The 24,306-nt window shown below is 34.7% G+C and overlaps 1 protein-coding gene across 1 annotated transcript in view; it reads right to left on the reverse strand.

Moving 5' to 3' along the window:
- WNK3 (WNK lysine deficient protein kinase 3) overlaps positions 1-24,306 on the reverse strand; it is a 146,921-nt gene that overhangs the window by 118,208 nt on the left and 4,407 nt on the right. The window contains exon 2 of the mRNA XM_039851421.1: positions 10,428-11,083. Coding sequence (XP_039707355.1) covers positions 10,428-10,964 — 537 coding nt within the window. The 5' untranslated portion in view covers positions 10,965-11,083. The remainder of the gene's footprint in view (positions 1-10,427; positions 11,084-24,306) is intronic.

Here is a 24,306-nt window from a genome sequence, read left to right on the forward strand (position 1 = left end):
GGAGAGTGAGGCTGCAGAGGCTCTCCTGAAGGAGAGGGGGGTCCGGTCACATCTGGAGGCTTCCCAGCCCAGGGAAGAGGAGATTCCAATAACTCTGACTATAGAAACTAGAGGGGATTCCGGCCGTCTGGGTGAGATGGAAGGCGAATGAGCCCCTAAACATCTCTTTGAAGGACCCGCGCAAAGGTTTTCTGACCTGTGGACACTCACCTGGGACATCTGCAGTGGGTCTGAGGCTCGCACGGGATTCATTCTGAAAAAGTCTCAATTACCTGGAGTCAGAAAGAAGGCTGGAAAGGTACCATTGTGCCTTAGTCTGGTCCCTCTACAGACCATGCCAGCTTCATTGTGCAGATCCCTCCCACAAAGCCATTAGGAGACCCTGGTCGCCTAACCTGCAGACTGATCCAAATTCGCAAAGGGGAAAGGAGATAAGGCACATGAAGAAAATGTTTATGGTTGGCTGCCAAGCCCAGAGCTGAGTGATTCAGAGTGAAGTATTCACAGCGGGGTGGCCACTGTTGTGAGCAGCTTTTCTAATCCCAGCAATAGCAGCCAGCGCTGTGAGCCCCACACCAGAGATAAGGTCAGGCAGATTGCTGCTGCCAACACGAACTTGGGTAGATATCGGGGACTTGTGGGCCAGTCTCAGACAGCAGCAGTTGGTCTTGCTGTGATCTGGGTCATCTGTGGGAACTTAAACAGTTACCAAATTTCCAGCAAAACTGAGGCTGTTTTGATCTGACTGCCACTGTCTCTCTGAGACCCTGCTGCACCCAACCTGCAGACTGGCCAGGGCAGGTATTATCGGCTTGCTGCCAAACTCAGCTTCCAGTGATTCAGAACCAAGTGTTCACAGCAGGGCTGCCATTGTTGTGAGTGGCCTTTCCAATCACAGCAAAAGCAGCCAGCCCTGTAAGCTACATTTCCATTCCCAGCAGGCAACCAATGTTATGAGCCGCATTTCAACAGAAAAACATGGTGGAGTGAGAGATGTCCCCAAATCTTTCCCCTTGAAAAAAACAATAAGCGGAACAGCTAAAATTCAAAAACAACAACAAAAAACACCTAAACTGCACACCAGCACGTCTGAGCATGAGATCTGCACATAAGAACTACCACAGGTACTTTAAGGCATTATATAAAACAGGGATCCAAGAGGCTTAGACGCCTCCTACTGGAAACCAAAAGAAAAGCGCCTTCGTTACAACAGACTAGTCAGACCTTTATATAATAAACCTTCTTTCTGGAAACAGCATAATACATTTCCATTAATGCCCAAGTGGAAAAACAGTCCATTAAACACTATGAACAACCAAGCTGACAAGGAACCTCAGAAAGAAAGAGAAAAATCTCCAGAAAATAAGCGTACAGACATAGAAATGACAGAGAATTTAGGATGGTACATCTGAAAAAACTCAATAAGACTGCAAACAAATAATGTCAACAATTTCAAGAACTGAAAAAACAACTAATGAGCAGAGCAAGGAGATTGAAACCCTCAGAAAGAACCAAATGGAACTTCTGGAAATGAAGAAAACATTGCAAGAGTTGAAAAATGAAATAGCAAGCTTGGGAAATAGAGTCGACCAAATGGAGGAAAGGATCAGTGATATCGAAGACCAAAATCTAGAAATGCATCAGAAGGAGGAAGAAAGAAACCAAAGAATGAAAAATAATGAAAGAGAAATACAAGAACTAGCTGATACCATCAAGAGAGGAAACATAAGAATAATAAGCATTATCTAAGGTGAGGAAAAGGAGCAGGGACTAGAAAGCATTTTCAGACAAAACATTGACGAGAATTTCCCAAATCTAAGGAATGAGTTGGAGCTTGGAATTCAAGAACTCAACAGACCCCAATTATCTCAACCCAAAAAGGCCTTCACCAAGACACATTATATTAAAGATACCAAAATTCAACAACAAAGATAGAATTCTCAAGGCAGCCAGTGAGAAGAAAATGGTAACATATGAAGGTAATCCCATTGGATTATCATCGGACTTCTCAGCACAAACCTTACAAGTCAGAAAGGAATGGAATCAAATATTTAAACTATTAAGTGAAAGGAACTACCAGCCTACAATTATATCCGGCTAAACTCTCCTTTAGATATGAAGGAGAAATTAAGACCTTTCCAGACATACAAAAATAGAGAGAATTCTCCAATACAAGACCTGCACTACAAGAAATACTGAAAGGAGTCAGCTCACCTGAAACAAAATAACAACAACAACGAAAATACTTAATTAAGAGTAAAGTGACTATCAGGCAAATAGAAGCAGAGCAGTGCAACCCGTACTAAGAACAGGGCATTATAGCTTAAATAATAAGAAGTGAATTGTTATAACAATATAGTAATGAACGTTCAGCATACATAAGGACAAATTCAGACAACAATGACTAAAAAGGGGAAAATTCAAGGAACCAAATTTGCAAAGGGGAATGGAGATAAGGCACATGAAGAAGAAAATGCACGACTGCATATATATAACTACACTTTTCATATTTGTAACGGTAACCACACACAAAAGATTCAGAACCAAAGTATATAACATAAAACTAAAAGGACCAGAGGCAAAATTCACAAAAGCCAACCAAATAAAGAAAACAGAAACACAAAAACAAGGAAGTAATGGAAACACTGCACTACCAGAAAGCAAAAGATAAAATGGATATAAGAAGACCTCATATTTCAAAATCGCCCTAAATGTAAATGGACTGAACTCACCAATAAAAAGGCACAGAGTTGCAGAATGGATCAAAAAACAAAAGCCAACCATATGCTGCCTCCAGGAGACACATCTCAGCTCCAAAGACAAATATAGACTCAAGGTGAAAGGGTGGAAAATGATATTTCAAGAAAATGGCATTCAGAGAAAAGCGGGAATAGTGGTACTAATATTGGATGAAATAGACTTCAAAATAAAAAAGGTAAAGAAAGATACGGAGGGACACTTCATAATGATAAAGGTAATCATGCACCAAGAAGACATAACACTTATTAATATCTATGCTCCCAATCAGGGAGCCCGGAAATATGGAAAGCAATTACTAACAGAACTAAAGGGAGAAACAGACCAAAACACTATCATAGTAGGCGACCTAAATACCCCACTGTTGGATATGAACAGATCATCCAAACAGAAAATCAATAAGGAAATAACATCCTTAAATGACATATTAGACCAACTGGACATAATTGACATTTACAGAGCTTTCCACCACAAAACAGCCTCTTATACATTCTTTTCTAGTACACATGAAACATTCTCAAGAATCAAACACATACTGGGATGCAGATATAACATCAACAAATAAAAGAGGGTGGAAATCATACCAAACATATTCTCTGATCATAATGATTTGAAACTAGAGATCAACTGCAAAAGAAATCAGGAAGAAGCACAAATATATGGAGATTAAACAACATGCTACTGAAGAATAACTGGGTCAGAGAAGAAATAAAAAGAGAGATCAAGAGATATGTAGAAACAAATGATAATGACAGTACAACATATCAAAACTTCTGGGACACAGCAAAAGAGGTCATAAGAGGAAAGTTCATATTATTACAGGCCTACCTCCAAAAACAAGAACAAGTCCACGTAAACAACCTAAAATTTCATCTTAAAAAAACTAGAAAAAGAAGAACAAATGAAGCCTAAAGTCAGCAAAAGGAAAGAAATAATAAAAATTACAGCAGAAATAAATGAAATTGAAAACAAAAACCAACAACAGAAAAAATAAATGCAACCAAGAGCTGGTTCTTTGAGAAGATTAATAAAACTGACAAACCCCAGTTTTAGTGGCTAGACTCACTAAAGAAAAAAGAGAAAGGACACAGATAAACAAAATCAGGGATGAAAGAAGGGAAATTACGACTGATATTGCAGAAATACAAAGGATCATACAAGAATACTACGAAAAAGCATATAACACCAGATATAATAACCTAGAAGAAATGGGCCAGTACTTGGAAAAATACAACCTTCCTAGACTGAATCAAGAAGAACTGGACAATCTAAATAGACCAATCAGCAGTACAGAAATTGAAACAATCATCAAAAACCTACCAAAGAGTAAAAGTCCAGGACCAGATGCCTTCACCAGTAAATTCTTCCAAACATTCAAAGAAGATTTAATATCTAGTCGTCTCAAAATCTTCCAAAAAATCGAAGAGGAGGCAATACTTCCCAACTCATTTTATGAGGCCAAAATGACCCTGATACCGAAATCTGGTAAGGATAACACACAAAAAGAAAACTACAGACCAATATCTGTCATGAACACAGATGCAAAAATCCTAAATAAGATACTAGCGTACCAAATACAGCAACATATTAAAAAGATTATACACCATGATCAAGTGAGCTTCATCCCAGAGGCACAGGGATGGTTCAACATACGCAAATCAATTAATGTGATATATCACATAAACAAATTTAAAAAATAAGAATCATATGTTCATATCAATAGATGCAGAAAAAGCCTTTGACAAGATACAGCATCCATTTAAGATCAAAACTCTTAGCAAAATCGGTATTGAAGGAAAGTACCTTAACATAATAAAGGCCATCTATGAAAAACCCTCAGCCGACATTATACTTAATGGTGAAAAACTAAAAACCTTCCCTCTAAGATCAGGAACAAGACAAGGCTGTCCACTATTGCCACTGTTATTCATTATAACATTGGAGGTCCTAGCTAGTGCAATCAGACAAGAGAAAGATATCAAAGGCATCCAAATAGGAAATGAAGAAGTCAAACTGTCACTATTTGTGGATGACATGATTCTCTATATAGAAAACCCTAAAGACTCCACAAGAACACTACTAGAATCAATAAGCAAATACAGTAAAGTCTCTGGATACAAAATCAATGTTCAAAACTCTATAGCATTCCTATACTCTAATAATGAAGTGTCAGAAGAAGTGGAAAAAATAGTTCCTTTTGCAATTGCAACAAAAAGAATAAAATACCTAGGAATAAATTGAACGAAACATGTGAAGGTCCTATATAATGAAAACTACAAGGCTCTATTAAAAGAAATCGAAGCAGATACAAATAAATGGAAAGATATTCTGTGTTCTTGGATTGGAAGAATCAACATAGTTAAAATGACCATATTACCTAAAGCATTATACAGATTTAATGCAATCTCCATCAAAATCCTATCGGCATTTTTTAAAGAAAAAAAAAAACAAAAAATCATCAGATTCGTATGGAAGCACAAAAGACCCCGAATTGCCAAAGTCATCCTGAGAATAAAGAACGAGGCTGGAGGCATCACTCTGCCCAACTTCAAATTATATTACAAAGCGACAGTAATCAAAACGGCATGGTATTGGCAGCAAAACAGACACACGGACCAGTGGAACAGAATCGAGAGTCCAGATGTAAACCCATATTTATATGGGCAAAAAATTTTCGACAAAGAAGCCAAAAACATACAGTGGAGAAAGGAAAGCCTCTTCAATAAATGGTGCTGGGAAAACTGTAAAGCTACATGCAAAAAAATGAAACTAGACTGTCGTTTATCTCCACACATCAAAATTAATTCAAAATGGATTAAGGACCTAAATATAAGACCTGAAAAAAAAATGCATAGAAGAAAACATAGGAACTAAACTCAAGGACCTTGGACTTAAAGAGGATTTTATGAATTTGACTTCAAAGGCAAGGGGAGTAAAAGGTAAAATAAGTGAATGGGACTACATCAAACTAAAAAACTTCTGCTCAGCAAAAAAAATCGTCAACCAGGTAAAGAAACAACCATCCAAATGGGAAAATATATTTGCAAGCAACACCTCTGATAAGGGCCTAATATCCAAAATATATAAAGAATTCACTACTCAATAACATCAAAAAAACAAATGATCCAATCAAAAAATGGGCAGAGGACCTGAACAGACACTTCTCCCTAGAGGACATACAAATGGCCAACAAATATATGAAAAGATGCTCAACATCACTAGCTATTCCGGAAATGCAAATCAAAATCACAATGAGATAACATCTCACACCTGTTAGAATAGCTATAATCGATAGGACAAGTAATAACAAATGCGGGAGAGGATGCAAAGAAATAGAAACCCTCACACACTGCTGATGGGACTGCAAATTGATACAGCCACTACAAAAAACAGTATGGAGGTTCCTCAAAAAACTAAGAATTAATCTACCATATGATCCAGTGATCCTTCTACTGGGTATTTACCCCAAAGACTTGAAAACCCATATCCGAAAAGATATTTGCGCAATGATGTTCATAGCAGCATTATTCACAGTGGCCAGGACATAGAAGTAACCGAAATGTCCTACGATAGATGACTGGCTAAAGAAGCCGTGGTACATATATACAATGGAATATGTATATGAATCTCAGCCATAAGAAGAGATGAAATACTTCCATTTGCAACAACATGGATGGACCTTGAGATAATCATGCTAAGTAAAATAAGCCAGACAGAAAAAGTTGAAAATCACATGATATCACTTATACGTGGGATATAAATCTAAAAGCAACAAATGAGCAGGACAAACGAACAGAGACTCATGGACATGGACAACGGAGTAGTGGTTACCAGAGGGAAGTGGGGCGGTAGACGGGGGGAAAATATTTAAATCATTCCTTCAATTAAAAACGAATAAATAAAATAAATAAAAATTAAAAAATAAGAAAAATAAAAAGTAAAAATAAAAGAATTGTTACCCAAGGCTCAATATCCCCAATGGGGGGAAATGGCATCAAGAGAAAAAGGTATACAAACCTTTTGTTGAGCTGTGAATTTCAAATCAAACATGCAAAATTTAAAATTTTAAAAAGAAAAGACTTTACCTAATTTCAGGGGAAAAAACTAAGCAAGAGGTGATTCAAATGCAATAGTGTACATATTTTAATGATGTTAAATAAAAAATACATATCAAATTTATAACAAAAGTTTTTACATACCAATTTTATATATTACACACACATATATAAATAAAGATTGGAAAAGAATCTAGTATAATTTAAACCTTTAAAATGCTTACTGGGTTGTTTTTCTAAAATTGTCTAATCCTATAATAAAAAAGGAAGACTATGGGAAAAATATGAGAACTTGTCCATTACAAACTGCATAGTACTCACGGGAAAGTAAAAGATGATGCCCTTATCCTCCGCGATTCTAAATAAATTTTTCTTAATTCCAAATATGCATAAAATGAAATTATATCCAAAATTATATCAACTAAGTCCACTATTTCTAACATTCCTTTCAGAATGGAATATTGCAATTGTTGTTCTCTGTGTAAATTAAAATGTACTTCATAGAATTTACAACATTTGCTACATATTAGAGTGTTGCAAATCTGGTTATGTATCCAATTACCTGGAGAACATTTTAAAAATAAATTCCTGGGCCCCATCTCCTGGAGATGTTGATTTGGAAAGTCTGGAGTGAATGCCAGGAATCAGTATATATGACATAATATAAAGCTCACGTTAGTGTATTAAGGGAATTCCTCCTCTGATTTAGCTAGTTCTTGGAACTGTTCCCTTACTTCAGTGCTTTTCAGACTCTGCTGTACATTCAAATCACCTGCAGATGTTACCAAGAGGCAGATTCTGATTCAGTAGGTCTGGAATGAGCCCTAGGAACATATAGTTCCAACAAGCTCCAGGTGATGTCCATACTGCTGGAACAGGGACCATACTTTGCAGAGTAAGACCTCTTATAGGATCTTTCAATCTTTCTACAGGTGAATGATAGAAGGCATTTCCTAACAATGGAATATCTTCTTCAAGTTTTACCTAAACATCCTTTAGCATAGCTAGAGTACACAGTTTACAAAATACCTGACATTTTTACTGTGTAGCCTACTACCACGAGAATGGAAATTACTTCCCCTCATTTACAAAGTATCACTAAAAGATGAGTGTTACCCTAATCATCAGAGAAATGCAAATTAAACCACTATGAGGTATCACCTCACACCTGTCAGAATGGCTATCATCAATAAATCAAAGAACAAGTGTTGGTAAGGATGTGGAGAAAAGAGAACTCTCACACACTGTTGGTGGGATTGCAAATTGGTATAGCCCCTATGGAAAACAGTCTGGAGGTTTCTCAAAAAATTAAAGATGGATCTGCCTGTTGACCCAGCAATTGCACTTCTGGGTATTTATTCAAAGAAAACCAAAACAATAATTCATAAAAGTCTATGCACCCCTATGTTCATGGCAGCACAATTTACAGTAGCCAAGATATAGAAGCAACCTGAATGCCCATCAACAGATGATTGGATAAAAAAGTTATGGTTCATATATACAATGAAATAGTACTCAGCTATTAGAGAAAATGAAATCCTACCATTTGCAACAACGTGAATGGACTTAGAGGTTGTTATGCTGAGTGAAATAAGTCAGAGAAAGATAAACACCATATGATTTCACTTATATGTGGAATCTAAAGAACAAAATGAACAATCAAAATCAGCCTCACAAATATAGAGGACAGTCTGGTGGGGGCGTGGCTAGGAGAAAGGGATGAAGGGTTAAAGAAGTACAAATAAGTAGTTGATAGATGGTCACGGGGATGGGGAATGCAGTTAGCATTAATGTAATGGCTAAGTTAGAGAGCCTCAGGAGAGAAAGTGCAATAAGAGGAATCATTTTATAAACTATATAAATGTCTAACCAATGCACTATATACTTGAAACTAATAATAAAATAAAATAGCAAAATAAAAATAAACTACTTAATATATTTTTTAAAAGATGAGTTACCAATGTCACAATGCAAGAAATGAAATTTAAATTTACATAATTTTCAATATATATACAAGGATGTTGACCACAGCCATAGTTATAATAGTGAAATATTGAAAAATCTAGATGTCTCATAATAGAGGACTGATTAAGAACATCTATTAAAATAATGATGTAAATTTACAATTACTGTTAATTAAAAGATGTACATGATAAGGTTTTATAAAACCTGTGGTACAATTCCATTTTGTGGGGGAGAAAACATACAGTTACATAAACATTTATGTAAAAGAAAGAGTCCAGAAAGATGTATACTAAATTGTTTAAAGCATCCTCAATACACTGGAATTTCAGGTGGTTTTGATGTTTGTTTGCACGCATTATCTAATATTTCTACTGTGACACAGACCTTAAAAAATTCTTAAAGGGTAAAAAGGGGATGAGAAGAAAATCAAGCAAACCCCACACGTGCATACACCTTTCAAGAACTACTAAAAAGGTTTGACTGCTAAATAACTTGCATTCTAGTCATCAAAGGACTTCCTAAATTCAAGGAACTTTGAAAGCCTGTTAAAATTTCAGTCTTGAATCCCACACGAGACTTACTGAGTCTGAATCTCTCACAATAAGCTCAGGAATCTGTATATGAAGCAAACACTGACTTTTATAGACAGTAAAGTTTGGAAACCATGGCATTAAACAAAACGCTTCCTAGAAATGCAGGGACCTAGACTAAATTTCAACCTATCTAATGGCAACCTACAGCATGTTCAGAATGGGTGAAATCACTGTACATACATACATGCCTACACGCAAAGACCACTGGAATTTGAACAACATGTATTGAGCTGTTGGCTTTATTCAATCTTAATTTTAAGCATCTTGTGTGAACAGTGACCATTTCCTGTGAGCTGACTGATGTTACAAAGGTTTTCCTTATATCTGACCTATATCTTATCTATCTGAAACTATTCTTATTATAACTCCTTCTATGATGTTCTATCCTCATTTAGTCATTCATTTGTTAAAAGTCCACATATTTATTATGGAACCAAATAGCTACGTGATTCAACTACTGTCTTGTTGCTTTCATTTCTCCTTTCTAAATACATTCTAGTGACTAACCTCAGTAGATTCTGCTGATTATTTCTTCCACAGATCCTCTTTGAGGTAAACTCAAAGGAATGGGGGAGTTTATATTAGTAGAAGTCCTCAGAGAATCAAGAAAAACATTTCCTACTCTAAAAAACACTACACCCAAAAATTTGTTGAAAGAAAAAGAAAAAGGAGATACCACACAGAATATATCCCTAACAAATCACACTCTCAAGTACTTAATACAACAATCAACTCATAAAGCATAAATTTACTAAAAGTTTTCAAAATGAGACATTAAGAGCTTCAGGAATTTCCTAACACTAATAAATCAGGAGCATTTTCTCAAGGAAAGCCACAATAGAGTTTTTTTCCCCCTCAAAACAAGGGAAAACAACAGAAGAAATAAAAGTTGGTGTGAGCTCCTAAGAGGATCTAGGAACGAAGCATAATTTCAGGGAGGTGGGGAACAAGCCCATCACTTTATTTTAATCCATGATACATTTTAATCCTAGATCACTCAGATGGCTAGGTGAGCTAAAACTGAACTTTATTAAAACCAAGAAGATTATATACTCACCTGCAGCTCGCACCAAGCAACCTCAACCCATGTTTCAGTGTCCAGTCCTTTATATACTGTTTTAAATGCTCCTCTTCCCAGCTCTATGTCAAATTTCAGGAATCTGCCACTAGGAGAAGTAGCTACAGCCTTCATTTCTGCTTCTTCTTCCATTTCCTTTTCATTTTTCTCCTTGAGACAATCTTTTGAGGATTCAGAGGTTGCTTTTGAACACTGTGCATATTTAACTTCTTGTCCACCTCTTAGCACATTTGCAGGAAGCTTTTCTATTCTTGGAATATTTGCTGCAGTCTTTATTCTCTCATCTTTGGAGGTAGATTCAACAACTTTGTCATCTTCTGTCATCTCGACACTCTTTCGGAAGAATCTCTTCCTTTCTATAGTTTCTCCAGAAGCAGAGAAGGTACTGTCTTTTTCCTTCAGCCTAGCTTCCACTGTCAAAGTTGCTGCCATCTGATGAACTCTGTTTTCCAATGAAACTCCATCAGGTTTCTCAGAATCTTCTGTGCTAGCTGGCTCCCCCGAATCAGTAGCCATTGTAATTAAGGTTGGCACCAAATTTTTTTCCTGTTCTACTCTTCAGTCCAGTTACATCTCAGATATCCAAATTATCAGAATGGACTTCCCTTTATGCGGTCATATGTTTCCATAGTAACCTGAAGGGAAAAAAGGGATATTTTAAAATCACCCCACAAAGGAAATCATTAAGGAGAAAACAAGTCACCTGATTGTTTAATCCGTTTTTTCTTAATAAGAAGTTTGTTCTTTTTAGGGTCCAATCTTAGCAACTTGCAGACTCCAGGGACTGTTTCTTATCTTGTTTACCACTGCAGTCCTCAGTGCCTAGCAGGCAACTTGGCATATAGCTCAATAAGTCTTCATAGTACATTAATGTTGGTTAGGAATCTAGTTCTCAGCCCCATCAATCCATCATATTTAACCCTTTTCCCATTTAGAAAAAAAAGTGCAGCTTGCTGCCAGCATTAATTTAACATCACACATAGGGAATGCTACGTGCTCTAGGATTTAACATTTTCAGTGATCGAGAATTACTATATTTTTGTAAATGGTAATACCGCTACTAAAAACAGAATGCTATTTATAGAATTATGTCATTTGTTTCCAAAGACTATCAATATACTACAACAATGTGAAAATAATAATAAAAGTGAGATATTTCATGGGAAACTCTGGAGGTAAGATTAGGACAGTAATCCACGAGTTATCTCGGGGTAAACACTGCAGCCACGAGTGCCACCAGCAAGTATTCTTGGGGCAAATGGGAAATGGGTTAAAGCAAGCAGCCAAACCCTGAGTTCACTTGGCTACATACACAATAACTAAAACAAGTACATAATTTCTCAATAGGTAGTTTTTGTCTCAAATTATGGAATTAATCTAATAGTTTTTTCTTATTGTAGTAAAATATACTTAATATCAAATTTACTATTTTAAACATTTTAAGTACACAATTTGGTGACATTAAGTACATTCAAGATGTTGTACAATAATCACCATGATCCATTTCCAGAATTTTTCATCATCCCAAACAGAAATTCTGTATCCATTAAAAAATAACTCTCCATCTTCCTAGCCTCTAGTAGTCTCTATTCTACTTCCTGTCTCTAAGAATTCACTTATTCTGGATACTTCATATAAGTGGAATCATACGATATTTGCCCTTTTGTGTCTGGCTTATTTCATCTGACATGTTTTCAAGGTTCACTGATATTGTAGCATGTATTATAATTTCATATCTTTTTAAGGTTGAACAATATTCCATTGTATGTATATACCACATTTTGTTTATCTATTCATCTGGTGAATGGATTTGGTTGTTTCTACCTTTTGACTACTGTGAATAATGCTGCTATGAACATCCAGTAGTAATTCTGAATAACACAAATACTTGTTTATGAGCTTACCTTCAGATTTTAGCAGAAATAAACTACTGTCAAATATTAACACACTATACTTTAAAAAAATGGCAAGGAAGACTTAAAAATATGCATCCTTTTGAACCAGCAATTCCACTTATAGGAACTTGCCTTAGAAAATAGTCAAGAATCTGTGCAAAGATTTAATTATAAAGACATTCATTATAGCACTTATAATTTGGAAAAACTGTAACTAAACATAAGCCTAACAGGGATTTGATTAAATATCTCAAAATGAGATAGTATACAACATTAAAAAAAAACACTAGTTTTTAGTGAGATAAAAAGATACTTTTTATGGTTGAATGACATATATATAAGCATACATACATACATACATACATACACAATATTAATTTTGAATGGTGTAATTACAGACTTTTTCTTTCTTTCTGCTTTTCTGTATTTTCTAAAACATTCCATAGAGAACATGTGGAATATGTGGAACATATCATGAAAAAGTTTTTCCAAAGAGTGGTCAAACCACCAATAAGAAAATTCTTCTCTTCTCACCACAAACAGTATCACAAAGCCTGTATACCTGTTATTACGTTATGTGCCTTAGAAGGCACTATTTGTCATGTGCAAAAGTACACAGAAATATCAAATTTGAAAAACTGAAGAAAAACCCTTAACTAAAACAAACAAAATAAGGAGAAATATCACAAATAATGTTACACATTCAACACAATTCCTAACCATATCCCAGCTGGTTTCTTTGCAGAAATTAACAAGCTTATCTTAAAACATATAAAATTTCAAGGGACCCAGAATAGCCAAAGCCAAAACAATCTTGAAAAACAACAAAATTGGAGGACTCACCCTTCCCAATTTTGAAACCTACCACAAAGCTACAGTATTAAGACAGTGTGGTATTGGCATAGGGATAGATGTATAGCTAAAGGAAATAAAAATAGAGAATCTGGAAATAAACCCCCATATTTACAGTTGACTAATTTGCAACAAGGGTGCCAAGACAATTCAATTGGGAAAGAACACTCTCTTCAACAGATGGTACTGGGACAACTGGATATCTATATGCAAAAGAATGAAGTTAGATCCTCTAAGGAAGGTTTACTGGAAAAGATGCCAGAACTGAGTCTCGAAGAAAAAAAAAATTAAATGATCCAAGCAGAGGAAAGATCACAAGCAATGTCATGAAACAGCATGGAATAAGTGTATGAGTGGTAACGTGAACAGTTTACTTACATATTAGAAGCAGGCAGATAAAGAAAAAGAGGCAGCCACCAAGGAATTCTATGATATACAATATAAAATGAGACCAGTTAGAGAGCTACTGCAATAATCCAGGAAAGAGATGCTGAGGTTTGAATGAAAATATTGGCAACAGGTTGTGGGGAGAAAAGGAAGACTTTGATAACGCCCAGAAATTTGCCTATCAGATGACACTACTAAGATATAGCTGCGCTAATACCAGAGCTAAGAATTACAATCATGCACCACATAATGACGTTTCAGTCAATGACAGACTGCATATATGATGGTGATATACCATATAGCCTAGGTATATAGCAGGCTATCCCATTAGATTTATGTAAGTACACTCTATGATGCTCACACAGTGATGAAATTGCTTAACAACACATTTCTCAGAACATATCTCTGTTGTTAAATGATAAATGACTGTAAACTAAGGACTCATGAAGTGCTCTATGAGGTTACATTGCCAAATCAAGATACCTCGAAAGTTACTTAATAAACGAGGATTGTCCACAAGCAAGAAAAAGAAAACTAACAGCGCCTCGCTTAGGTAGAGATTTTTACCTTATTTTGATACACTTTGGACTGGAAAAAAGTCTGTAAGAATATACCAAGAATCCAATAGACCTTTCACTCACATTCCCTAAATGTTAACATTTTAGGTGAGATATTCTTAAGTAAGAATACCATTCACTTCACTTAACTAAAAGTCACTTATCCAGAAACCTCAAGAGCAGAGATCTATAAGTAACACAAAAGGACTTCGAAGCAGACAAAAATAGGTAACTTTGGAGAATTTAAGTAAAAAATAAAGCCTTCAAAAATTTAACTTCAGAATTTCTTTTAAAAAATAAAATCTTACTCAGAACCCTAATGTAAAAATAGAGGGGCAAGTAGTGCTGTTCTGGTATAATAATCTTAACATGTTTGGTCACCTGGTTTCCTAAACTACAGGATAAGCAGCAGCAAATAAAAGGGATTGGGAAAGGAATGTTCCCTCAGTTTTCAAAACCCAACCCTAAGACAAAAAATGTTATTAAAGACAAAGAGGGACATGTTTTAAGTTTGAAATTCATCAGGACAATATAACTATTATATAAACATCTAACAACAGAGCCCCAAAATGCATTAAATCAAAATTTTCAAAACTAAAGAAATAGACAATTAATAATAACAACAGAAAATCTAAATACCGTATTCTCAATAATGAAGAGAACTAGATAGAAAACCAGCAAGAAATCTGGAAAACTTGGCCAAAACTTGGCAACTTGACCTTACTACTACCTATAGAACACTCCACCCAACAAGAGCAAAATACACATTCTTTTCAATCACAGATGGAAAAATCTCCAGAACAATTCATATACTATGCAATAAAATAAATCTCAAATCTCAATTAGAAGGACTGAAGTCAAAGTATACTGTACTACCACAAAAAAAATTAGAAATGAACAACAGAAATAAGAATAGATATATAGATCAATGCAATAGAATTGAGAGTCTAGAAATAAACCTTAATATTTATGGTAAATTGATTTTCAACAAAGATGCCAAGACCATTCAATGGGGAAAGAACTCTCTTTTAACAAAAGGTGCTGGGATAGCTGGACATCCACATACAAAAGAATGAAATTGGACCCCTATCTCACACCATACAAAAAATAAACTCGAAGTGAATCATAGACCTAAATGTAAGAACTAACACTGTAAAACTCTTAGAAGAAAACACTGAAGTAAAGCTTAGTGACTTTGGGTTAAGCAATGATTTCCCAGATACAACACCAAAAATACAAGTGATAAAACAGAAAATTGAGAAGCTGGACTTCATCAAAATTTAAAACTTTTGTACTTCAAAAGATGCCATCTGAAAAGGCTTGGAGAAAATAAGTGTAAATAATATATCTAATAAGAGACTGGTATTCAGAACATATAAAGAATTCTAGAAAAAAAATTAAAAAGAAAAAAAGAAAATTTTTTTTAAAGAATTCTTAGAACTCAATAATGAAAAGATAAATGATCCAATGGGCCGAAGATCTGAATAAACATTTCTCTAAAGAAGCTATGTGAATGGGCAACAAACACACAAAAAGATGTTCTACATCATTACTTATCAGAGAATGCAAATCAAACCCAAAATGAAATACTACCTCATATCCATGAGGATGGATACAATAAAAAAGATAGATAGTAAGAAGTGTTGGTGAGGATGTGGAGAAAATGGACCCCTTATACATTGCTGGTGGGAATGTAAAATGGTGCAGATGCTTTGGAACACAGTCTGGCAGCTCCTCAATAAGTTAAACATAGAGTTACTATATGATACCAACTACCCAAGTAAAATGAAAACATATGTCCACATAAAAACTTGTACCCAAGTGTTCATTGTAGCTCTATAAACAATAGCCAATAGGTAGAAACATCGAAATGCTTATCAACTGATAGCTAAACAAAATGTGTTATATCCATGCCAATGAAATATTATTCAACAATAAAAAGGAATGAAGTACTGATACATGCTACAACAAGGATGAACCTTGAAAACATGCTAAGTGAAAGACCAGGACTGACTGCAAATCACCACAAGGGATCCTTTGGGTGTAATGGAAATGTTCTAAAATTAGACTATAATCAAGGTTATAGAACTATGTAAATTTACTAAAAATAATTGACATTTATATTGGTAAATTTTATGATATGTAAATTATCTTAATAAAACATGATGTCCCTCTTTAAGATCTTAAGATAAACTATTTTGAACAAAATCAAAGCCATAATAATATCAAATATGCCTTTTTAAAACTAGACTCTCTACACACCCCCCATTCTGTCCACTCTCCTCATCTTCAGCCTGGCCTCCTGGGTTGAGAATCACTGTTCTGAAGGGAAAAGACCTGACAAGAATAAAATGTAATTGCTGGAAGCCTATGGGTAAACAACAAAAAAGAAAAACAAATTTTAAAAACTAGGCCAAGAACTTCACTAAGCATATTATCTGGGGCCTTCTCATCATGGATCCACTAGCTTTTTGAACATAAAACAGATTTTCAGAACACAGGCTTGAGAGTGGGAAAAACCTAGAATCAAAATCTTGGTTCTGCCTCTCACTCCTCAGAATAAATCTGAGACAAATTACTTAACCTCATTCATTCTTGATTTTGTTTGTGAAATCTCACAGGACCGATCTGAAAATATACATATAAACTACATAGCACAGTGCCTGGCACAATATAATAATCAATAAATGGAAGCTTTTATTTTCTATCTCTTAATACCCCCTAGGGGCAGCACTGTATTAAAGCACTATTCAACAATACTCAAGAAAATGTTAAATGATTTTCAGGAGACTCTATTTAGTAAGGCCGAAAAGTATATCATACATTCTTTTAAAGCTTTCTAGTAATAAACCAGGTTGGCATTGCTAAAGGGGTATGCTTCAGTGACCAGGATAATATCTCTTCTACATTCAGCAAAGCAGAAACATAGCTCAATGAAATAGTCCACAAAAATCAGGCCTCAAACCTGAAGTCTGTTACTGAGTTCAGCAGCTAGATATCATAATCTATGTGTGACCATATTTTCCTTCATAAAATGGTAACACACTGCTCTAAGTCCTTGGAATATGTACGAAGATAATCGTACATAGGAAAAAACTCACAAATGTGTACCCTATATCTACTTCTTCAACATGTTTGTATATAAGCTTGGAGTATTTGAGTTAAAAGTTCAAAATAATTTTTCCCCTGTAGCTTATCATGGTTCTATCCATGGGAAATACAGCATAAAATCAGTACTTTGTAAAATCAATGGCTCAAGAATTTCTCCAACTTTTGGAACCAGCAACTGAAAGAATGCATATTTATTTGTTTGTTTGTTTGTTTATAAGTTTATTGGGGTTAATGCAATTATATAATTTTCAGGTGTACACTATAATTTTACATCAATATATTCTATTGTATGATTACCACCCAGAGTCCAGTTTCCTTTAGCTACCATATATTTGACCCCCTTTACCCTGTCTTTCTTCCTTCTTCCCTCCTCCCCCACCCCCCCACCTTCTGGTAACCACTAGTCCATTGTCCATGTCCCTGAGTCTCTGTTTGTCCTGTTCATTTGTTGCTTTTAGGTTTATATCCCACATATAAGTGATATCATGTGATTTTCAACTTTTTCAGTCTGGCTTATTTTGCTTAGCATGATTATCTCAAGGTAGAATGCATATTTAAATAGTCAAAATTACACAGTAAATTTTCATTAACAATCCTCTCTTTCTCTCATATACACATCTATATGCCAATAAAAATTTACCAAGTACCAAGCACTGTGTCAGGGTCTGGGAATAAAAGAACAAAAGTCAGTCCTGGTCCTCAAGTAGTCTACAGTTTATCCAAGCTTAAGCTATACTACTGTTGACTTCTGGTTCAAGAAGGTGAGCTGAACACCTGTATCTCTTGTACTTTCCAAGACCCTGGAAGTGATGGTAAAAGAGTACAAAATTATAAATCAAAAATCAAGGACACAAGTGAAAAATGGCATAGCCAATACAAGATTTCAACAATTTCTGACAGAGAGCACACAGGAAAAAACTGACTGATAATACAAATCAAAGGATGCTACAACATAAAGTACGTAATAGAAAAGGTTCCAACCTAAGAGGGAGTGGACTTACAGGAAACCCCAGAGGGGCTCCACATGCAAAGTAGACTAATCTCAAAGAGGACCAGAGTGAGAAAAAGGCTGAAAACAGGGATTAGCTGAAGGTCTGAATTATGACACAGTTCATCAACTCTCTCCCTGAAAGAAATCCCTGCATTCAGAATATCAAACTCAACAAACTAGGAAGAATAAAGCACCCCAGAGCAAAGCCCTCCACCTTTTGGCCCCCACTCACCCCCAAAAATAAAGCCTACCAGTTGACAACCGTGCCTAGGTATACAGAACTCCCAGTCAGCCCCACTACTAGTTCATTCTTAAATATGAGCAGAATCAGGATACAGTCATTTGAAGAGACCTATAACACAGAAGAAAAAAATCAAGAGAAAGAGAAAAAAAAATATCCTTGGAAGAGCCAAAATAATTCAAGAAACCACTTTTAATTTAGTTTTTAAAAATATAATTATAGGATTCAAAAATCAAAGAAAGAGGTATATAATGGACAAGTTCACTCCCAACCCTGTTTCCCATCCATTTAATTCCCACCATTCCCCCAACAGGTAACTAACTCATTAAATTCTTGTGTTGCCCTCCAGAGTTTCTTTAGGAAAGTAAGCAAATATAAATGTTTTCTCTCTCCTTTTCTACACAAAAAAGTAGCACAGTATATACTAAACATTTTTTATTGCCACAATATTTTAAGATACTTTTTTTCCCTGTCAGTACAAAGAGGTTCCTCATTCTTATTTTTAATACCTATATGGAATTCAATTTTTGCTATGACAGATAACATTGCATATTTCATTTTCCATAAATGTGTGTATATGTATATGTAAATTCTCTGAAATGGGATTGCTGGATCAAAGGAAATTTATATATTTAACTTTTATTCAAGTATGCTAATATATCCAGAAGAGTACACATAATACACGTGTATCTTCATATGATGCTGCCGAACTGCCTTCCACGGGCATTGTATCAATTTAAACTCCTACCTGCAATGTGTGAGAGTGTCTTTTACCCCACAGCCTTGACAACAAAAAAGGTGTTATCAAACATTTTGATTTTTGACACTCCGATAGGTATAAAAAAGGAATCTGAGTGTAGTTTCGATTAACATTTATCTTACAAGTTAAGCATCTTTCACAAAAACAATAATTAAAGTCAGGAATAAGCCAAAAAATCCTGTTATCACTGCTACCACTTAAAGAAATAAAACAGACCTACGACTGTTGGAAAGTAAGAGACAAAATTAAAATTTGCAGACTACATGATCATCTACCTAGAAAATCCAAGAAAATGAACTAAACAACTATAATCAGAACTAATCAGAGAGCTCAGCAAAAAGGCCAAAGACAAAATCAACAAACAGAAATCAACGGCTTTGCTAGACATCAGCAATAATCAATTAGAATATGTAATTAAAAAAAAAAAACTATTCTAAGTGAGGGCTCCAGAGTGGGCAAAGCCAGCAGCGGGCAGGAAGGGCTGGGTGTCCAGAAAGGAGGGCAGGTCAATGTGATTTTTAAAAAATATTTTTTTAAAACTATCTTGTTCATAAGGGCAACAACGCTATAAAATATTCACATGGAATGAACTCAAGAAATAATATGCAACACCTATATAAAGAAAACTGTAAAATTTTACTGGAGTACATAAAATACACCTTTCTTTGGTAGAAAGACCCAATATCGGCATCTTCACAAACTCTCCCCTCCCAGATTATTCCAAAGTCAAGGTAAACCCCATCAAAATTCTAAAGAGACAATTTTGTCCAAAATTGAAAAGCTTATTCTAAAAGAGCAAAAGGAAAGCCAAGAAAATCTTGAAAAAGAACAATGAGAATTTGCCTTACCAGATATTACATATAAACATATAACTACAGTAAGTTAAAAAATGTAGTTTCAGCAAGAAACAGACAAATGGGCTAATAGAGTGAAAGAATCAGTACAGAAACAGGCACATTATGTATAGTGATATAGTCCATGGTAAAGATGGCATTTCATATTTATAAGGAATGGATAGCCTAATGAATGGTGTCAGAATAATTGGCTATCCATTTGGGGGTAAAAAGTTAAAACCCTACTTAAAACCAGTCACAAAAACAAATTCTAGGAAGATTAAAACAACAAAACTATATAACTATTAAAAAATATATAGAATATATTTCTAACCTGAAGAAAGGCTTTCTTAAAAAGACAAAATGCAAAGACCATTAACAAAAAGCTAATACATTTGGCCATTTGACCATGAGCCAGGTTAAAAGATAAGCCAACAAACTAGGAGCAAACATTTGCAACATGTATAGGAAAGCATTAATATGCAGAATCTATAAAGAACTAAAACAAAAAAAATCAGTAGGAAGAAATACAAATATCCAATACATGTATGGCAGGGGGATGACTCAACAAACTCCTTAGTAAGCAGGGAGATGCAAATTCAAATAATTCAATATCAATTTTTTTGTCTATCAGATGAGCAAAATAAAAAAGTCTATAATATGTTTTGAGAAGTATATGAGAAATTCGACACTATGAGCAGATAAACTGAAATAGCCTTTTCATGTGGTGAATTCCAAGTATCTAGTGCGTACTTGTCACTGAGCAATTCTACTTCTTAGTATCTACCTGAGAAATATTCCTGTATGTATACAACTATGTAAGTACAAGGAATTTTTTACTGAAGCAGTGTTTGAAATAGCAAAAAACAAACAAACAAACAAACAAATATTAAATATCCATCTATAAGAAAATGGTGAAATAAACAGTGGTACATCTGTATTGTGTAATAACATGCATCTGTTTAAAAAATGAGAGATGGAAATATACTGATATATAAAATCTCCTACACATATATACTACTGAGAAAAGCAAGTTGTAGTACAATGTATACATCTATATATCATTTATACAAAAAAACACAAAACTATTTCTAAATGTACTCATGTGTAAATGCATATAAAAAGACTGGAGGACATGCTCTAAACTGATCCTAATGGTTAAAGAAGCATGTATTTTGAAATACTATATATCCATCAAAAAGAATGAAGTGAGCATATATATATTGACATATAAAGAGCCCTAAAATGTATTCTTTGGAGGAAAAGGCAAGTCATAAAAATATATTATATTTTTATTTGTGTGTGCACATACACATGCATGTAAATACAGAGAAAAAGAACTATACACATCCATAGTCAACTTTTAAGTTACCCACTGGGAGGGCAGAAAATTGGGTAAAGGTTTTAAGGTTTTAATTTACCCCTCTATTTTTTTAACCCTTTAAAGCAAAATTGTCTATCAACGACCTGTACAAAAGAACCAATTAAGGATATTATGACTTCTTAAAATAACTGAAGGACAAAACTAATAATTATGTAAAACATATATTCAAATGAATATTATCAGTTAACACTTATTGAGTGTTTTGTGCCAAGCACTATAAGCTCTTCCATGCATTTTCTCATGTAAACATCACAAGAATCTTGAGGTAAATAATATTTTTATTCTCATTTTACGAATGAGGAAACTAAGCTCAAAAATTAAGTTAACTTGCCTAAGAGCATAAAGCTAGTGAAAACCAAGGCCACAATTCAACCCAGGTCTCTGACTCTCAAGTTCACTCTTAACTACTCATAAATTGGGACCACATGAGACTTGGAGCCAGATGCACACATTATACACAACCCCAAATTGTATATATATGTACACTGCACAACCACATCACAGTCTTTGGGAGTTTATAACACTAAAACTTTCTTCTTCCTCACTTCCATCCTCCAGTTTTGTTCTGGCAAGGCCATATTCTCAATTAAAGATGCCCTTTTTATATGAAAAAATGTCTGGGTCCATATTAGAAAAGGGGTCGAAATCATGTCCATTTTCTTTCATCATTAAAATTAAACAATTTCTATTTATCAATCACCTACCCACAAATCTTTAATTAACACCTTACTCTGTCTAACCCTTCCTAACAGTGGTGTCCAAACTACATATAGCACTCAGGCCAAACCCACCACACTGCACAGCCTGTTTTTGTGCAGCAGGTGAGCTGAGAAAGATTTTTACATTTTTAAAGTCAAAAAAATATATAAAAAAGAATAGTATTTCATGACACATAAAAATTATTCGAAATTAGTTTTTCAGTGTTCCTAATTTTATTGGAATATAGCCACAGTCATTCACTTACACATTGGCTATGGATGCCACAAGATTGGCTGAATCATTTCAACAAAAAGTCCATGGCCCACAAAGCCAGAATATTTGTTACCTAGTCCTTTACAGAAAAAGTTTATCAAACCTTGCTTTATAGTTTCCAAGAGAACTTAATCTATTTAACTCAATTATTCCTAACAACAACCCTGAGAGCTACTTGGTGTTAGCCTGAATTCTGAAAATGAGGAAGGCTCAGAGAAGTTTAGTGTCTTCCCAAGTCACAGAATTAGTAAGTAAAAGGGATAATTCTGGAACCCTGGTTTTCTAGTTCCAAATCCAACATACTTTCTACCATACTACTACTTTCTAAGATCTCAACCCCTCTTAATTAATCAATGAGTTTAGACATCTGGTACTAAAATTTACCAGATTGGGTAAACATAAAAGCTTTAAACTAGTAGGAAAACATTTCTCAATTGAGAAACTTTGACTCCAAAAACATATTAATATAATACATTGCATTTCATATGTAGTTGCATAATCTGCCAAGTATATTTACTCATTTAATTAACAAAGGAACTCTACAAAATTGGTAGGACTTTGGTTTTGTTTAGTAACAAATACAGAAATAGGTGTTTACAGATATGCAAGATTATACTGAGGCAAGACCAGAACTCAGGCTGACTCCCACTCCAGTGACATTTCCACTCGGGAACACAGTATCTTCTCATAAGGAACGTACCTGTTTTTCCCCTTTGAAACAAAAAGCAGTTTTTAAATAGTAAGAAGCCTAAAGTGTTCTTTAGAAGGGACAAATGAACAATTTGACAAAATAACAATTATCAGAAGGGATACCAAAAATTGCTGGTCTCTAAACATTTGGATCTCTGTTCAAAGTCACTGTCTCGAACTGACCACATGACCTAAAGAGACTCCTCCCCAACATCTCAGCACCCTTTTACAATTTTCTTATTTGCATTTATTTTCTGAAATTATTTTTTGGCCATCTGTTGTCCTCCACTGTAATGTAAGCTCAAAGAGGGCAGGGTCACTACCTGCTTTGCTTCCTTTGCATCTATCCCCAACAAATCAACCCTGGCACACTGGAGGAACACAATAAATACTTGTTGAATGAATGGTAGAATCTAAAAATACTTCGGGTAAGTCATACTCTACAATTCACTTGGGCTAACAGCTTCAGAATAAGTTATCAGTGCATTTGAAAGGTTCCTTTGCAAACGAACCATATATATTCAAGGGTTTCTTTCTCTTGCCAGAAACCTTCAAAGGCTAACTCTGAATGGAAATGCCACAGTAGTCCAGCAGGACAAAAATTATTCTCTGGGCAGCAGTGAATATAATCAGAGCTGAACTATCGCCTCATACATCTTGGGGCTGATCAAGCATATTTCTTGTTCTTGTATTAAAACACATCCCCTAGTTTTTTTTAAATTAAAATTAATGTCCCTATTTTAATTACACTTAACTACAGACTAAGATTTGCCAATCGATTGTGCTGTACTAAATTTTAATTCTCATTTCACAAGTAACCAAATCAAAATACTCTTATTTTGTTCCTAAATAGGAAAATATACATGTAATTATAGCCTAAGCCACAAATAAAAAGTTTCCAAGATACTGATTGATATACATTCTGGTTTAGAAGTTGGCTCATGATAATAAACTAGATAATACATAGATATGATTGCTTTTAGGATAAATCTAATACCAATTGTTGGTTAATTATAAACTAAATCTGCTTTATTCCTAGTTTTAAGCAAAGATTGAACCCCATGCAAACAATTTGAAAACAAAAATAACATTCCTTATTTTTTAAAAATCACTTATGTAACTTTAGCATAAGGATTGTCTAGCTTGCCATATTGAAGTTTCCTGATTATAAAAGTCTCACTGACT

This window comes from Pteropus medius, unplaced genomic scaffold (genome assembly GCF_902729225.1).
Source record: "Pteropus medius unplaced genomic scaffold, Ma_sr-lr_union100, whole genome shotgun sequence".
Lineage (NCBI taxonomy): Eukaryota > Metazoa > Chordata > Mammalia > Chiroptera > Pteropodidae > Pteropus > Pteropus medius.